A 17859-nucleotide genomic window follows, 5' to 3' on the forward strand; every position below is an offset into this window, starting at 1 on the left:
AATTTAAGGAAATTAAAAAAAATAATTTCATTCCTTTTTTAAAAAACAATCACAAACAAATTTTCTTTTTTTGAAAATTATATCAATACCAATTAGCAAAAAAAAAAAAAAAAAAACAAATAAAGCGAAGGGGAGGGAGGTCACCTTTTACTAAAAGGCTTTATATTCTTTATAAAATACAATTTTTGTTTTCCATTGAAAAAATTTTATCGAAAAGTAAGACGAGGTTTATCGTTGTTATTCTCTAATTGGGCATTGTACAGGGCCATGCTTAATCCAATGTTATATGAGGATTTGTATATGTAAAACCTAGGAACTGTTTCTGATCCATAGATTGTAATATATCCTTATCTATGGGTGTTAAACGTACACGTTCTCGGGTGAACACACGATCAAAATATTGTGTATCCAATGGATGTTTCTGTAGGAGATAAAGAATGTTACTCGAGTCTCTTAAATTTCAATGGGAGATGTTAGAAAACTTACCACTTGTGGTCTAAATGGTGGTTCAATTTGCCGTTTCTCTAACAGATTCCAGTCAATGGGTCTAAAGAATATATGCTCAACAATATCGCCAGCAGGACTATACTGAGATCCAATACGTTTCGTATAATCTTTTTCCAAAAGCTAAAATTAGAAAAACAGATAAAATTCAATAAAATTATTAATTAGTTGTTGAAATACCAGGTCCAAATCAATCGAAATCTCAATAAACTTTAAAAATAGACTTCGATCGATATTGAATAAAATAAAAATTATGAAAAAAATTCTATTAACAACTTACCCCTTTTAATATACTTGTTGCCTCTGCCGATATATAAACTGGGAACCAAGGCAATTCATTGCATATAGACCAAAATAGTTCATCTTCATCACAACCACTAAAGGGTGATTGACCAATAAGCATTTCATATAATAAAACACCAAAGGACCACCAATCAACATTTTGATTATATTTATCGCCCTAAAAACAAACACATACAAGACCATTAAATAAAGAACCATAAAATAAAAATAAACCATACAAACCTTAATAATTTCAGGCGCCATATAATCGGGTGTACCACAAAAACTATCCGCTGTTTTATCCAAATAGATTTGTAATTTACACATACCAAAATCAGCTATACGCACATGACCCTCATAGTCTAATAAAACATTATCCAATTTGAGATCTCTGTGCGAGATAAAATGAAATTGTTATTAGTTGTTAAAAATCCTAAAGAATATAGTTAGTTATTTACCTGTATATAATGCCCTTTTTATGTAAAAATTTCAGACCCGATACAATTTCCGCACCATAGAATCGGGCTCTTTCTTCGGTAAAACGACCGCTTTCTTGTATGTGGAACATTAAATCACCGCCATTGAGATATTCCATAACAAAGAATAAATGGCTCTGAAAGTAGAAAAAAGGGAGAAAATGATAAGATTTAATTCATGATATTTAATATAACTCTAGTCTATATAGGATCTTCGTCGGATGCCAAGAACTATAAATAAACTAGGACTGAACTAGAACTGAACTAGAACTGAACTAGAACTGAACTAGAACTGAACTAGAACTGAACTAGAACTGAACTAGAACTGAACTAGAACTGAAGTAGAACTGAACTAGAACTGAACTAGAACTGAACTAGAACTGAACTAGAACTGAACTAGAACTGAACTAGAACTGAACTAGAACTGAACTAGAACTGAACTAGAACTGAACTAGAACTGAACTAGAACTGAACTAGAACTGAACTAGAACTGAACTAGAACTGAACTAGAACTGAACTAGAACTGAACTAGAACTGAACTAGAACTGAACTAGAACTGAACTAGAACTGAACTAGAACTGAACTAGAACTGAACTAGAACTGAACTAGAACTGAACTAGAACTGAACTAGAACTGAACTAGAACTGAACTAGAACTGAACTAGAACTGAACTAGAACTGAACTAGAACTGAACTAGAACTGAACTAGAACTGAACTAGAACTGAACTAGAACTGACTAGAACTGAACTAGAACTGAACTAGAACTGAACTAGAACTGAACTAGAACTGAACTAGAACTGAACTAGAACTGAACTAGAACTGAACTAGAACTGAACTAGAACTGAACTAGAACTGAACTAGAACTGAACTAGAACTGAACTAGAACTGAACTAGAACTGAACTAGAACTGAACTAGAACTGAACTAGAAACTGAACTAGAACTGAACTAGAACTGAACTAGAACTGAACTAGAACTGAACTAGAACTGAACTAGAACTGAACTAGAACTGAACTAGAACTGAACTAGAACTGAACTAGAACTGAACTAGAACTGAACTAGAACTGAACTAGAACTGAACTAGAACTGAACTAGAACTGAACTAGAACTGAACTAGAACTGAACTAGAACTGAACTAGAACTGAACTAGAACTGAACTAGAACTAGAACTGAACTAGAACTGAACTAGAACTAGAACTGAACTAGAACTGAACTAGAACTGAACTAGAACTGAACTAGAACTGAACTAGAACTGAACTAGAACTGAACTAGAACTGAACTAGAACTGAACTAGAACTGAACTAGAACTGAACTAGAACTGAACTAGAACTGAACTAGAACTGAACTAGAACTGAACTAGAACTGAACTAGAACTGAACTAGAACTGAACTAGAACTGAACTAGAACTGAACTAGAACTGAACTAGAACTGAACTAGAACTGAACTAGAACTAGAACTGAACTAGAACTGAACTAGAACTGAACTAGAACTGAACTTGAACTGAACTATAGTTTCCATTATAAATAAATTATTAGCGCTCCAACGAACCTATAAATAGTATTGGATCTATATTTATCTTGGATCTTTCATGAACGCGCTCCAGAAGCCTCAAATCAATTTTTAGTCATATATTAAGAGCAGAGAGATCAAATACGGTCAAACAGTTTCCTTTGCCCTTTTGATTGCTCTTCAATTAATTTCAGAAAATATCTCATTATATTTTCATAACTAGAATAGCTTCTGATTCCTTATTGGTCTAACACATTATCACATAGTGATAATGATGACATTGTTTTGCATGAATGGAATTACGGAAAAGACGAATCTTCTTAGCAATCTTAATTGCATTGGTATTGTACGATATCTGGCAAAGATCGAAGCTAGCAAGTTTTGATAGAAGACAACAAGCTATCCAATGCCATAGTGATCTTTCAGCCTCCATTTTGCTTCTAATAAAATAGTAACTGTAAAGAAACCTGTTCGAGAGAAAGGTTAGCTGGTCTACCGAAGATTTGGCATTTAAAATATTTTAACAATGTGAATGCACTTAGAGGCTACCGCTTCTAGTAACACCTGTATTTTAAGATTTCACCTTAAAACAAAATATTAATTACACTTTGTCTAAATAGTTTAAACATTTTTGACAGCGAAAATGTATTTTATGACAGCCAACCTTAATACTCTACATGTTATTGCACTCTCTGAGATATGTTTTTTTTTTCAAATATCATCTACTTGTCAAACATAGCAAGCAACAACCTTCAAATGGCGCTAATTAATGTTCAATCATATTTGTTGACAAAAGCTTATATTACGACCTCATTAAAGTGTTTTTTTTTCTGGTGCAGAGATGTTTCGTTATTGAATGGGTTTATTTTTTTTTGGTCAGTCCGTCAAGTACACCTGTATAATTGAAAAATTTTCACCTACAATGTCATAAACAATTAAAATTGTTTGTATTTCTATTTTAGTTTTGTATTTATTTTTATACATAGTTTGACATTTTGATTATGTTAAAATGTGTCAATGTAAGATACATATACAAAATGTGTAAAAGAAATTTTTTTAAAATTAAACAAAAGAAACATTTTTTTTAAATAAAACATGCATTTTATGTAAAAGATACAAATTCCTAGTGTTTTTCTGAAAAAAAAAACAATTACAACTAGTTTGTGTTTTTTTTTTCTGTTTTATGTTTAAAACAAAAACAAAAAAGTAATACGTGATCGTGGCATATGAAAAGATTGTATACGCCATTAGTATGTTGATTTTATGTTGGGGGTGGGTGGGTCTGTGTGACCTAACCCAGCGAGAATTGGTAATTTAAGTGGAAAATGTCAGCAGCTTATTTTTTGTATTGAAAGTTAAAAGAGTTCAGTGACTTGTTAGGATTACTGTCCATCACTATGTTAAAGAGACAATCTCCTAGGGTTCTATAAATCGACTTTCAAATAATCGAATAATCGACTTTTTGACGAAAAAATTCGAAAAGTCGAAGTCGACTATTTTGTTCCAAAAAAGTCGATAAGTCTATGAAAAAAGTCGAAAAAAATCAAAAAGTCGGAAAAAGTCGAAAACTCGAAAAGGTCAAAAATAGTCGAAAATTTGAAAAAAGTTGAAAAAAGTCAAAAACTCTAAAATAGTCGGAAAAATTCGAAAAAAGTGAAAGAAAGTCGAAAAAAGTCGAAAGAAGTCGAAAATAGTCAAAAAGTCGAAAAAAATCGAAAAGTCGGAAAAAGTCCAAAAAATTCGGAAAAAGTCGAAAAGTGGACTATTTATAAAATACTAAAAGTCGAAAAGTTTAAAAGTCGACTTTTAATTAAATGAAAAAAGTCGAAAAGTTGAAAAACCGACGTTTCATAGAATGCAAAAAGTTGAAAAGTCGACTTTTAACTAAATGCAAAAAGCCGAAAAGTCGACTTTTCGTTTCAACTATAAAACCCTACAATCTCCTTTCAATCTCTTTTCTAAGATTATGGTTTATGTTCTAGGGTTTTCGTTATTTATAGGTTTTACACTTTGCTAAATATTGATCGTAAGTTCCATAAGTGTCATAATGTTCAGGATCTTGTTGATTCATATTGATCGGTTGTTTTTCACAATTTATATAGTAGAGTTAAGTATTCTACTTCTAACGTTTGTAGTTCGAGATTTTCAGGAAAAGCTCAAAATATATAGAAACATTTAAAACATTTTTTATGTGTCACAAAATTTTAGGACATCATGACATTCCACCATTTTGGATATAATTACAAAGTAAAATCCATAGAATTTATGGTACAAATTTGTAAATGTAACTTAAAAAAGTTTCTAAATAGAAACTTGTTAACTTTGAGATACTAAAGCGCCATCTACAGTGAAATTTCAAAGCTTAATCTTTAAACTAAAGATCGTTCTTAAAATGTTTATCAAATTTTAACTCAATTGCTTACTGGGTTACACTTTCATTCGATGCTCAAACAATTCAAAGGTGGAAATAGCTACATATCTAAATATATACAAACGATATAGTAAAAATTGTATTTAAATGATGCCGTGAATCTAGTTTAAATGATTTTTTTACACGATGGCGTTGATAAAAAGTACCCTGATCCAAAAAATGGTCATTGGCACACTTATTCACGGTAGCGAAATTCTCAAACACATACTCGCATTTTTTTAAAGCCACCAACGAAATGAGTCTTCTACTGCTAGTAAAATGGCAAATGTAAGACACACGAATGATGATGGTCATTTTAATGATAAATTTAGAATTTTTACCTTTAATTGTGTTTCATTTTCTAGTATATTGGGGTCTTTTTATGTTATTTACTAGATTTGCTTCAGAGAGAGAATTGTTTAAATATAACAAAAGATTCATTCGCGTGTCTAGCATTATTAACTAAAACAGAATAAAGATAAACATACTATTAAATGTCTGTTTAAAGAGAAAAATATAATTGGAATTTAAAACATATAAAATCTATTTTATAATGATTTATGCTTCTAACAGACGTATGAGTGATATTAATATAAGAAAATATTTGAAAATTAATCATACGTCTATGGTACAGATATTTAAACATATTCAAAAGATATAACTATAACTTTAAATTAAATAATCATTAAATTCAAAATTTGTTTATATAAATAATATATAAACTAATCATCTTGTTAAAATTTTTGGTGATTTTTTATTTTTCCCATAAATATATTATTATTTATACAATATGTTTTGCTAATTTAAAAATGTTTAATTAATGATTAATTGTCATAATTTAAATTATTTCATATATAAATAATAAATTTAAAAAATATATATATAAAAACAAATGGTTTACTCACCTCCGTTTGAAATGTACAGAACAGGTGACACAAATACGGATGCTTTGTACCCAAGGCCAAAACTTTACGTTCTATTAGTGTTGAATCGACATCATCGTCTTCGAGTACAACATCTTTTTTCAAACATTTAACGGCATAATAATAAGTTGTATCACGTAATTCAGCTAAAAGTACCTGAAATTAATTAAGAAAATTATTGTTAGCATCTCATTTTATTAAACGAATTGACAAACGTTCAGAAAAATTTGTATGTTCATTTCCAACACAATACTTACTTTGCCAAAACTTCCCTTGCCTAGCACAGCTAGGAAATGAAAATCATCTACTGTATAATTCTTAAATCTAGGTATTATTGTTGCTGGCGGTGTAAAACGTCCGGATTTTTGGAATTGTGAATATGTGTATGAAGTTTCTAGAAAAAATAAAAATATGTATATTGATATTAACATAATGTAAACAATAGATAAGACCATAGACCAGATTATAAACCAGACTACACTCTATTTTATGGGTCAAACTATAGATCAGACAATGGACCATGCTATAATTTAGACTATAGACTAGGCTATAGAGCACGGACTGTAGATCAAACCAAATTATAGACTAGAATATAGGCCAAACTATAGACCAATCTATAGTTCATTTAGAATATATACCAGTCTATAGTGCAGACTACAGATTAGTATATAGTTCAGACTATATAGTCCAGACAATAGTCCAATATAAAGTCCGAACTATAGACCTATCTAAAGTTCATACTATAGATTAGACCAATCTATAGTTCTGCCTATAGTCCAATCAGTAGGCCAGAAAATAGATCTATCTATAGTCCAGTGTATAGAATAATCTACAGACTATAGATTGGTCTATTGTTCAGACTATACATTAGTGTATTGTCCAGACTGTAGATTAGTCTATTATTCATACTCTAGATTATTCTATCGTCAAGACTCTAGATCTGTCTATAGTACGGACTATATATCACCGAATAGTCCATATAGATCAGTCTATAGTCCAGACTATAGATCAGTCTATAGTCCAGACTATAGATCAGTCTATAGTCCAGACTATAGATCAGTCTATAGTCCAGACTATAGATCAGTCTATAGTCCAGACTATAGATCAGTCTATAGTCCAGACTATAGATCAGTCTATAGTCCAGACTATAGATCAGTCTATAGTCCAGACGATAGATCAGTCTATAGTCCAGACTATAGATCAGTTTATAGACCAGGCTATAGATCAGTTTATAGACCAGACTATAGATTAGTCTATTGTCCAGACTATAGAGCAGTCTATAGTCCAGACTATAGATCAGTCTATACTCCAGACTATAGAGCAGTCTATTTTCCAGACTATAGAGCAGTCTATTGTCCAGACTATACAGCAGTCTATAGTCCAGACTAAAGATCACTCTATAGTCCAGACTAACGATCAGTCTATAGTCGAGACTATAGATTAGTATATAGTCCAGACTATAGATCAGTCTATATTCCAGACTATAGATCAGTCTATAGTCTAGACTATAGATCAGTTTATAGACCAGGCTATAGATCAGTTTATAGACCAGGCTATAGATCAGTTTATAGACCAGGCTATAGATCAGTCTATTGTCCAGACTATAGAGCAGTCTATAGTCCAGACTATAGATCACTCTATAGTCCAGACTATAGAGCAGTCTATTGTCCAGACTATAGATCAGTCTATAGTCCAGACTATAGAGCAGTCTATTGTCCAGACTATAGAGCAGTCTATAGTGCAGAGGTCAGTCTATAGTGCAACTATAGATCAGTCTATAGTCCAGAATATAGATCAGTCCACGCTACATATCTGTCTATTTACTTTAGATCGGACTATAGATCAGTCTATAGTCCAGGCTATAGATCAGTCTATAATCCAGACTATAGATAAGTCTATATAGTCCAGACTTTAGATCAGCCAATAAATTAGTCTATAGTCCAAACTATAGGTCAGTCTATAGTCCAGACTATAGATCAGTCTATAGTGACTATAGATCAGTCTATAGTCCAGACTATAAATCAGTCGATAGTCCAGACTATAGATCAGGCTATAGTCCAGAGTATAGATCAGTATATAGTCCAGACTATAGATCAGTCTATAATCCAGACTATAGATCAGTCTATAATCCAGACTATAGATCAGTCTATAATCCAGACTATAAATTATTCAATAGTCCAGACGGTGGATCGGTCTATAGTCCAGACTATAGATCAGTCTATAGTCCAGACTATAGATCAGTCTATAATCCAGTCCATAGTCCAGACTAGTGACCAGTCTATAGACTAGTCTATAGTCCAGACTGTAAACCAGTCTATCGTCCACAATAAAGACCAGTCTATATTCCAGACGAGACCATTTTAGCCCATGCTATAGTCAGAATAATTAAAGACCAGAGTATAGGTCAAATAATAGTCCAGATTATAATCAAAGTCTGTCATATTTTTATAAGATATTTAGCTTAATTTAATATAAATAGTGATCACTTAATTTCTTGAATTTTTTCGATAATATTTGCTTTTAAATAAAAAGAGAATCATCATACCATCTTGTTCTTCAGCGGCTTCAATTTTATAAGCAGGATTTGAACTTGGAGGTGTACTGGGAGAATCACGGGTTTCACGGGCACCTGTTCGAAAAGTTTTGAGTCGATATGAAATTATGGCTATTGAAATTATTAAATTCAAATTTCAATTCTGCACAGCAAATTTGTTCGAAAGTATTAAACAAAAATTAAAATGCAAAAGGGATTAATAACTTTTTAACTCCAATAATTCTTAGAATTAAAATTTTAATATTGAAAACTTATTGTTGTTAATCCATTTTGCATATGATCCAATTTATAATAATGTTTGGGAAAATGCGTTTAAAACTTCAAGCTTTCATATTTTTAATCAATTTTGTTTCAAAATTTTCGCTGGGTAAGCACTTCCTTTCCAAACAAATACGCAGATCACTTGAAATTGCCTCAATTTAAAATATTGAAGGTTGCTGTCAACAAAAAATACTGGTCAATCGACTAGAGGTTAATGACAGTACATAAATTGGAAAATTATTAAAGAAAATATATAATAAATTTATAAATTTCTAATTATACATATTTAAACAATATATTTATTTAAAATGCATATAAACAACAATAAGAAATTAACAAATTTGTTAAAATTTTTTGTTTCAAAATATTTACTGTATACAAAATGTCTTGCAAATTTTCTACTCTATACAAAATCATGTGATCTCTAGTATTTGTTTGGTCGGGGGGCTTCTGCAGAATTATATTTGAATATTCAATTCAGCCTTTGTTTATCTGATTGTTTAGCAAAAACGTTTTTGTTAAATATTTTTAAAATATTTGTTTTTTGCGTTTCTTTTCTTTCTCTTTTTACCTCTTTTAACATTTGCGAGGGCTTCTACAATTAATTTCTGATTGACGCCACACAGATTGGCCGTTAGACGTTCACATTTTTTGTGACAATTAACGTCACACTCTGGAATTATTAAGAGATTGTCATAAGAAAATTTATAACATTTTTGTTTGAGTGGGTTTTTTCTTTTATTAATTTCATTTTGAAATTAATTTAAATAAAATAAAATTAATTGTTTAAAACATAAAATATTGTTTGTAATTATATGTAATGAATTAATTAAATACACGTTTTTATTAAATTTGTTGAGGGGTTTTGGGGCAATTTGTAAAGATTTAGAATTTTTTGCACAGTGGGGCAAATTGTAATGTAATATTTTTGAAAAAGGGCATTTTTAATGAAAAAGCTTTTTCTTTAAAATACAATTTTTCAAAGAAAAATGTTCTTTTTTTTTTTTTAAAAACTATTATTTTTTTCTTTCTGAGAAAAAGCTTTTTACCAGTAAATTTTTTATTTATTTTTTTTGGAAAAGAACTTTTAAAGGAAAAAGCTTTTTATTTGAAATGAACCAAAGAAAAAGCTTATATTTTTACTTTTTCTCATCGGAAGATCTGTTTAGAGTGAAAGCTCTTTTTGAAATTAAAAGTTCTGTTCTAATATTTTTGAAAACGGGTGTTTTCATGAAAAAGCTTTCCCCATAAAAAAAACATTTTTCAAAGAAAAATATTAGTTTTTTTCTTTAAAAAATTATTATTTTTTTCTTTCTGAGGAAAAGCTTTTTACCAGTAAATTTTTTATTTATTTTTTGGAAAAGAACTTTTAAAGGGAAAAACCTTTTTATTTAAAATGAACCAGAGAAAAATTAGAAAAAACTTTTTCTAATCAAAGGTTCCGTTTAGAGTTAAAGCTCTTCTTCAAATTAAAAGCTCTGTTCAGAGAAAAAGCTCTTTTTCAGTGAAATAAGTCTTTTACTAGAAAACATTTGATTTTTTTTTTTAATTCTCTTTTCAGTGAAATAAGTCTTTTACTAGAAAACATTTGATTTTTTTTAATTGCAAAGCTCTTTTTTAGTCATAAAAGCTCTTCCGAGGAATATCTTAATTCTTTATGGAAACTCCTCCTTTTTTTAAAAATACTTTTTAATAAAAACTCAATTTTCAGTAAAAATATTTTTTTAGAAAAAAAATTAATTTTCTGTAAAAAGCTCTTTTTAGAGAAATTCCTTCCTTTTTAAGTTCTTTTGGATAATTTTAAAATTTGCTTAAATAAGAAGCTCTTTTCGAGAAAAAGCTTTTTTCATATAAAAAACTTTTTGGAAAAAAGCACACTTTCAGTAAAAGTTAGTTCTTTAATTGAAGATACTTGTTTTTGTGAAATGTTTTTTCTTCAAAAAGTAGTTTTGGGAGAAATACATTTTTTAAGCGAATGTCCTCTTTCTCTGTAAAAAAGAGCTCTTTCAGAAAAAGAAAGTTCAATAAAAAAGAGCTTTTAGAGAAAAAGCTAGTTTTTATTAAAGTATTATTGTATTAAAATTTTCTTTTTAAATTAAGAGATTTGCCATTATATTAAAAGTTTGTTTTTCAGACAAGAGAGCTTTTCATAAAAAAATTATTTTATTTAACTAATAAAATTGCTAAAAAGTTCTCTAAGATTTCATAATAAAAAAAGCTTTTGTAAAAACTGTACTTTCAAACTATTGACTTAAAATAAATTTAGGAAAATCCCAAAAGTATTTACATAAAAGAAATTAATTTTGTAAACGACCACCCAGGGCGCCAAAATACATCAATACATGACAATAGAAATTAAGAAAAACATAACCAAAATTCCTTTTGTTTCAAAACAAAAACTAAATATATAATTTTCACAGAACAAAAAAACTAAATTCTAAAGAAAATTTTCTAAATATCCCACGATTTAGCTAATCATGCCAATCAATTAAATTTATAACGTTTCCTCTAAATTTGTGACGTAAATTGTTTGGCTTTATAGTGAGTGTTACGAACTAAAAATTTACCCACTAAAAATACACAAAATGTTTCAATTAATTTCATTTCATAACAATTTATTTTATCGAAATTTATTAAGTTAAATGTCGCTTTTTACAACTTAATCAAACATATTATTAATGACACTTTAAAGCACGCTTATTTTAAAGAGAAATGTTGATATTTTAAAAATAACCCTAATAGATTTTTATCAGACAAGTTACTAGAAAAAAAACATCCGTTTTGGCAACAGAGTATTTTTAAAAAACAAAATGAACTTATTGTAAAGATTTTGAGAAACAAACAAATCAAATCACAGTATAGATTTAAAACAAAATTATAGTAAATAAACAATAAAATTGACCTTGCTGAAGTTTAAATATAGACAATACAACAATAGAATCTAAATATATTTCAGAAAATAAATCACATACAATGCAAAGAAGAAAAAAAAAAGTGTCAAATGGAAATGAGTTTTTTTCTTATGGGAAACAAAACACAAAATGACTCAAATGTAAAACATTTGAAACATTTGCTAAGTAAACAACAACAACAACAACTATAGTAGAAAATCACATCAAATAATATTTCTCAATTTATGCTGCAAGCAGAAGTTCAACGACTTTTAATTACAGCATGAAAATTTTAAATTTACATATGTATATTTCTTTAAGTGCATTTACACATTTTATATGGCTACTTTAACTGAAGTTTCTTTTTAAGAGAAAAATCTTGTTTTTGGTAGAAAAATACTTTTTCCGGAAAAAAGCTTCTTTTTTAAGATAAAATTTTACCTTTTTTAGAATTTTTTTTGTGGAAAAAGTTTTTTTCTGAAAATAAACTTTTTTCATAGAAAAATTATCCTTTTCGGACTTAAGAAAACATTAAAATCTTGTTTTTTTTCATAGAAAAAACTTGCAAATAAAAAATTCTTGGTTAAAAAAATTTTTTGTTTGAATAAATTTGCCTAAAAATAAACTTTTTTCAAAAAAATCTTTTTTAGGAAAAAAACATTAAATAAAATATCTCATTAAAAACAGCTTAAAAAAAGCTTTTTTAGAAAATAAAAGTTTTCCATAAAAAGCTTTCTTTTGCAGACTTAAACAAAGTTTAAAAATTCAGCATTTTTTAAAATTTCCCTTTACACGAATTAATTGCATTCAGAACAAGTTCTTTGTGATAGTCTGGTCAGTTTTCAATAGATTTTAGCAGATAGAACCCTTTTGGTCTCTGGACGATATTTAAACTTCGTGTCAAAATCATCACTTTTGAACCGCACGTTGAAATCGATGGAACATATTCACAATCACATCCTAAAGACTGAAATCCTATTCAATTATTTGCTCATAACTGGTTTAAATGATGCCTTTTTATGAGAGAAAAATGTATTTTTATAAAATAATAAAGCTTTTTTTGAAGTTTAATATATTGTTTTACTAAAAGCTTCTTTAGTGAAAAAGAACATATCTGTTTATTTTTTATAGAAAAAACTTAGTCATTGAAAACACTTTTTCAGAAAAAAGCACATTTTCATTTAAATTTTTAAGATAAAAAAGCTCTTTTTCCGAGAAAAATTATGCTTTTTAATGAATTTATTTTCAAAAAGCTGCAGCTCTATTTAATCGGGAAGATGAGGTTATTTTTGCACAAAAGACTTTTTGAAATAAATTTCAAAAGCTTTTATTGGTAAAAAAGCTTTTTCTTAAAAAAGATTTTTTTAAAGCTTTTTCTTAAAATTTTTTTTTAGATAAAAAGCTCTTTTTTAATATAATGAAACATATTAGTTACTAAAGACTAAAATCGGCTTTAGTTATTGGCCGATAACTGGTGCAAATGTTGCCAACTTATCTGCTTTTGATAAGAAAAAGCTTTTTAATTATTTTTAATTTGTTTTTTTCTTAAAGCTTTTGAAAAGAAAAAGCTTTTTTAATTATTTTTATTTGTTTTTTTTTCTAAAAGCTTTTGTTTTTTCTTAAAAGTGCAATTTATATAAATTAGCAATTTATTCATTTTTATGTAAAGAAAAAGCTTTATTTTTTATCGTAAAAACTTTTTCAATGGAAACACTTAAAAAAAAAAAATACATTTTCATTGAGCTTTTAATAGAAGCTTTAAGCTTTTAAGAAAGAAAAGGCAAAATGAAAGGAAATTTTTTATACAAAAGACATTTTAAGAGGCAATAATATTCTTAGGATTTTGAAAAGAAAGCTTTTCACATACTTGTTTTTCAGAGAAAGCCTTTTTTAGAGAAAAGGCTTATCTTTAAAAGAAAATCTCTCTTTTTTATTAAAAAAATTTCGGAAATTTCTTATTCAGAGAAAAAGCTTTTATTATATTTTTGTTAGAGAAAATGTTTCATTTTAGTAGAAAGCTTCTCGCTTTGCTGCAATGCTTTGTGTTTTGAAAACAATTTTAAGTTCATGCTGATATCAAGTTCAAAATTTCTGAAAAAAATCTCTTTAAAAATTAAATCAAATTGAAATCAAGTGATTTCATTAATTTACACTGAAAATAATTGGGATTTTTTTCCACATGGATAAGTGGACTAGTTATTTTCAGTTCTTAATATATTTTTATTTCTAAGTGTTGCCTAGAGTACAATAAACTAATATCTCTTAATTGTTTGGCAGTGTATATAAAATGCCCACAATAAATTTCATAAATTGCAATGAGTTCACATTCTTAAAATAAAAATACTTTTTGTTATTTTCATTTTGCCTAAAAATTCTTTTTTATATTTGCAGCTTACATTTTTTTAAAATAAATTTGTTTCTTTTTTTTTGAATTCATACATTTTATGACACGTTACGCATACGGTCAGTTGTATTACATGCAACATTTGCTTTATAAACATTCGCCATAAGTTACAGAAATGCAGACATATGTACATATGTACATTAGGGTGACTCTAATTGAAAGAAATATTAAGAAAGAACTTTCACACATGCTTTAATGCTCCTTTCAACTAAAAATTTTAAATGTTTTAAATATATATAAAAATTTTCTAATAGCAGCCTAATGTTGTTATTTCTATCTTCATCTGTTGCATATTAAATGCACTTTTTTGAAAATTTCTTTTTTATATTTTTGACAACTAGGAAATCAAGTGGTTTGAAATGGCGTTTGTATTTATAAATGTTTTCACATTTCTTTTTCTTTTGTAAAATTTCAAAGTGTTTATCTGTGGAGGTGTAAATTTTTGCTTTAAAAGTGGAACGAACAACTGTACGTATGAGTAACTTTATTAGATAATTTTATGGATTTTCTTGTTTTTTTTTTTTTTTTGCAAAAATTACTTTGGTTTTATATGTTTTTTTAATTTTATGTTGAAAAATGTATTTCTATTTAAAGTCTATCAAGTAGTGTTAGTTAAGTAATTTTTAAAATAATTTCATTTTATATATAGTTGTTTTTTTTTTTCTGCCAAATTATGGTCAATTAATTTTAAGAACATTTTGCCAAAAAGTCAAAAGTTTATAATAGACATGAATATATTTGATTTAATAGTTTATTAATTGCCTCAGATAGTGACTAATGTATGTAATTGCTGTTATTGTTCTTTCTCTAATACTTAAGAAAATACTTATATTGTCCTCTATAGTCTAGTCTATAGTCTAGTCTAAAGTCTACTCTATAGACTAGTCTATAGTCTGGTCTAAAGTCTAGTCTAAAGTCTAGTCTAAAGTCTAGTCTAAATATAGTCTAGTCTATAGTCTAGTCTATAGTCTAGTCTATAGTCTAGTCTATAGTCTAGTCTATAGTCTAGTCTATAGTCTAGTCTATAGTCTAGTCTATAGTCTAGTCTATAGTCTAGTCTATAGTCTAGTCTATAGTCTAGTCTATAGTCTAGTCTAGTCTATAGTCTAGTCTATAGTCTAGTCTATAGTCTAGTCTATAGTCTAGTCTATAGTCTAGTCTATAGTCTAGTCTATAGTCTAGTCTATAGTCTAGTCTATAGTCTAGTCTATAGTCTAGTCTATAGTCTAGTCTATAGTCTAGTCTATAGTCTAGTCTATAGTCTAAGTCTATAGTCTAGTCTATAGTCTAGTCTATAGTCTAGTCTATAGTCTAGTCCTATAGTCTAGTCTATAGTCTAGTCTATAGTCTAGTCTATAGTCTAGTCTATAGTCTAGTCTATAGTCTAGTCTATAGTCTAGTCTATAGTCTAGTCTATAGTCTAGTCTATAGTCTAGTCTATAGTCTAGTCTATAGTCTAGTCTATAGTCTAGTCTATAGTCTAGTCTATAGTCTAGTCTATAGTCTAGTCTATAGTCTAGTCTATAGTCTAGTCTATAGTCTAGTCTATAGTCTAGTCTATAGTCTAGTCTATAGTCTAGTCTATAGTCCAGTCTATAGTCTAGTCTATAGTCTAGTCTATAGTCTAGTCTACAGTCTAGTCTATAGTCTAGTCTATAGTCTAGTCTATAGTCTAGTCTATAGTCTAGTCTATAGTCTAGTCTATAGTCTAGTCTATAGTCTAGTCTATAGTCTAGTCTATAGTCTAGTCTATAGTCTAGTCTATAGTCTAGTCTACACTCTAGTCTATAGTCTATAGTCTAGTCTATAGTCTAGTCTATAGTCTAGTCTATAGTCTAGTCTATAGTCTAGTCTATAGTCTAGTCTATAGTCTAGTCTATAGTCTAGTCTATAGTCTAGTCTATAGTCTAGTCTATAGTCTAGTCTATAGTCTAGTCTATAGTCTAGTCTATAGTCTAGTCTATAGTCTAGTCTATAGTCTAGTCTATAGTCTAGTCTATAGTCTAGTCTATAGTCTAGTCTATAGTCTAGTCTATAGTCTAGTCTATAGTCTAGTCTATAGTCTAGTCTATAGTATAGTCTATAGTATAGTCTATAGTCTAGTCTATAGTATAGTCTATAGTATAGTCTATAGTCTAGTCTATAGTCTAGTCTGGTCTAGTCTAGTCTAGTCTATAGTCTAGTCTATAGTCTAGTCTATAGTCTAGTCTATAGTCTAGTCTATAGTCTAGTCTATAGTCTAGTCTATAGTCTAGTCTATAGTCTAGTCTATAGTCTAGTCTATAGTCTAGTCTATAGTCTAGTTTATAGTCTAGTCTATAGTCTAGTCTATAGTCTAGTCTATAGTCTAGTCTATAGTCTAGTCTATAGTCTAGTCTATAGTCTAGTCTATAGTCTAGTCTATAGTCTAGTCTATAGTCTAGTCTAGTCTAGTCTAGTCTAGTCTAGTCTAGTCTAGTCTAGTCTAGTCTATAGTCTAGTCTATAGTCTAGTCTATAGTCTAGTCTATAGTCTAGTCTATAGTCTAGTCTATAGTCTAGTCTATAGTCTAGTCTATAGTCTAGTCTATAGTCTAGTCTATAGTCTAGTCTATAGTCTAGTCTATAGTCTAGTCTATAGTCTAGTCTATAGTCTAGTCTATAGTCTAGTCTATAGTCTAGTCTATAGTCTAGTCTATAGTCTAGTCTATAGTCTAGTCTATAGTCTAGTCTATAGTCTAGTCTATAGTCTAGTCTATAGTCTAGTCTATAGTCTAGTCTATAGTCTAGTCTATAGACATTAAAAACGATTTCAAGCATACGATCACTTTTTTGTCACGAATGACAGGAATAATTTTTGCCTCAAAATCAATGGTTTTAGTCGCCGTATGACACCAACTTTACAAACTCGTTTTAGATTTAGGAAATATATCTTTCTTTAACAACTAGAGAAAAACATATTTACACATGATCGCATGGAATAATTATTAAATTACATTACTTAAGTATAATGATCATTGATCGTGAGTTTTTTATGATTAATACGATCGATTAACAAAATCGATCGGAATTATAATCTCTTTAAAGAACAACTATTTTTAACAGAACAATAATGTAGTAATAATGTTACAAAGAACTCTCTCTTGAGCTAGTGTGTTCACACAATTCAAGACAGAGAGCCTGCTTATTACTCTGTGCCCTTCTCTGGTTTAAGTTCTCATCTTCAGTCATGAAGTGAAAATTTTTTTATGGAAAGGTAGAGAAAGACCGAATCTGAGCAATCTGTTCTGTCAAGAGAATATGAAGGATCGTAACTATCACATCCTGGCAGTTAACAAAATGTTGTTTGCTTTTTTGAAATGTCTTAACTAAAAACTATTACTATAAAGATTCCGGTGAGACGTCAGTCTTGTTAAGCCTTTTGGGGATCTAAGGGGTTTCACAATGTTCCTAAAACTGTCTCGTTTTAAGCTCTAATGTACATTTTATATGAGGTGGAAATATCTCTCTGTCCGTCCATCTGTATGTTTGTTGAATCAAATTTTCTGATGATTCCAGACATTTTCGGAATCCAAATATGCAATAATTTTGTCAGACATGCTTTCGAGATGATCGCTATTTGAAATCAGCAAAATCGGTTTTTAACCAATGAAAATTTTATGAAAAAAC

General features: G+C 28.9%; 1 protein-coding gene across 1 annotated transcript in view; it reads right to left on the bottom strand.

The window, feature by feature from the left end:
* Positions 1-135: 135 nt before the first annotated feature.
* Positions 136-17859, bottom strand: part of LOC119602430 (putative protein kinase C delta type homolog) — a 60422-nt gene continuing 42698 nt past the window's right edge. Inside the window, 9 exon segments of the mRNA XM_037953943.1 lie at positions 136-421; positions 487-627; positions 785-964; positions 1030-1177; positions 1245-1399; positions 6085-6258; positions 6360-6496; positions 8648-8731; positions 9489-9590. Of these exon segments, the coding sequence (XP_037809871.1) occupies positions 272-421; positions 487-627; positions 785-964; positions 1030-1177; positions 1245-1399; positions 6085-6258; positions 6360-6496; positions 8648-8731; positions 9489-9590 (1271 nt within the window). The 3' untranslated portion in view covers positions 136-271.

This window comes from Lucilia sericata, unplaced genomic scaffold (assembly GCF_015586225.1).
Source record: "Lucilia sericata isolate MDLA Ls3-8-SP2 unplaced genomic scaffold, ASM1558622v1 Contig000231F_arrow, whole genome shotgun sequence".
Classification (NCBI taxonomy): Eukaryota; Metazoa; Arthropoda; class Insecta; order Diptera; family Calliphoridae; genus Lucilia; species Lucilia sericata.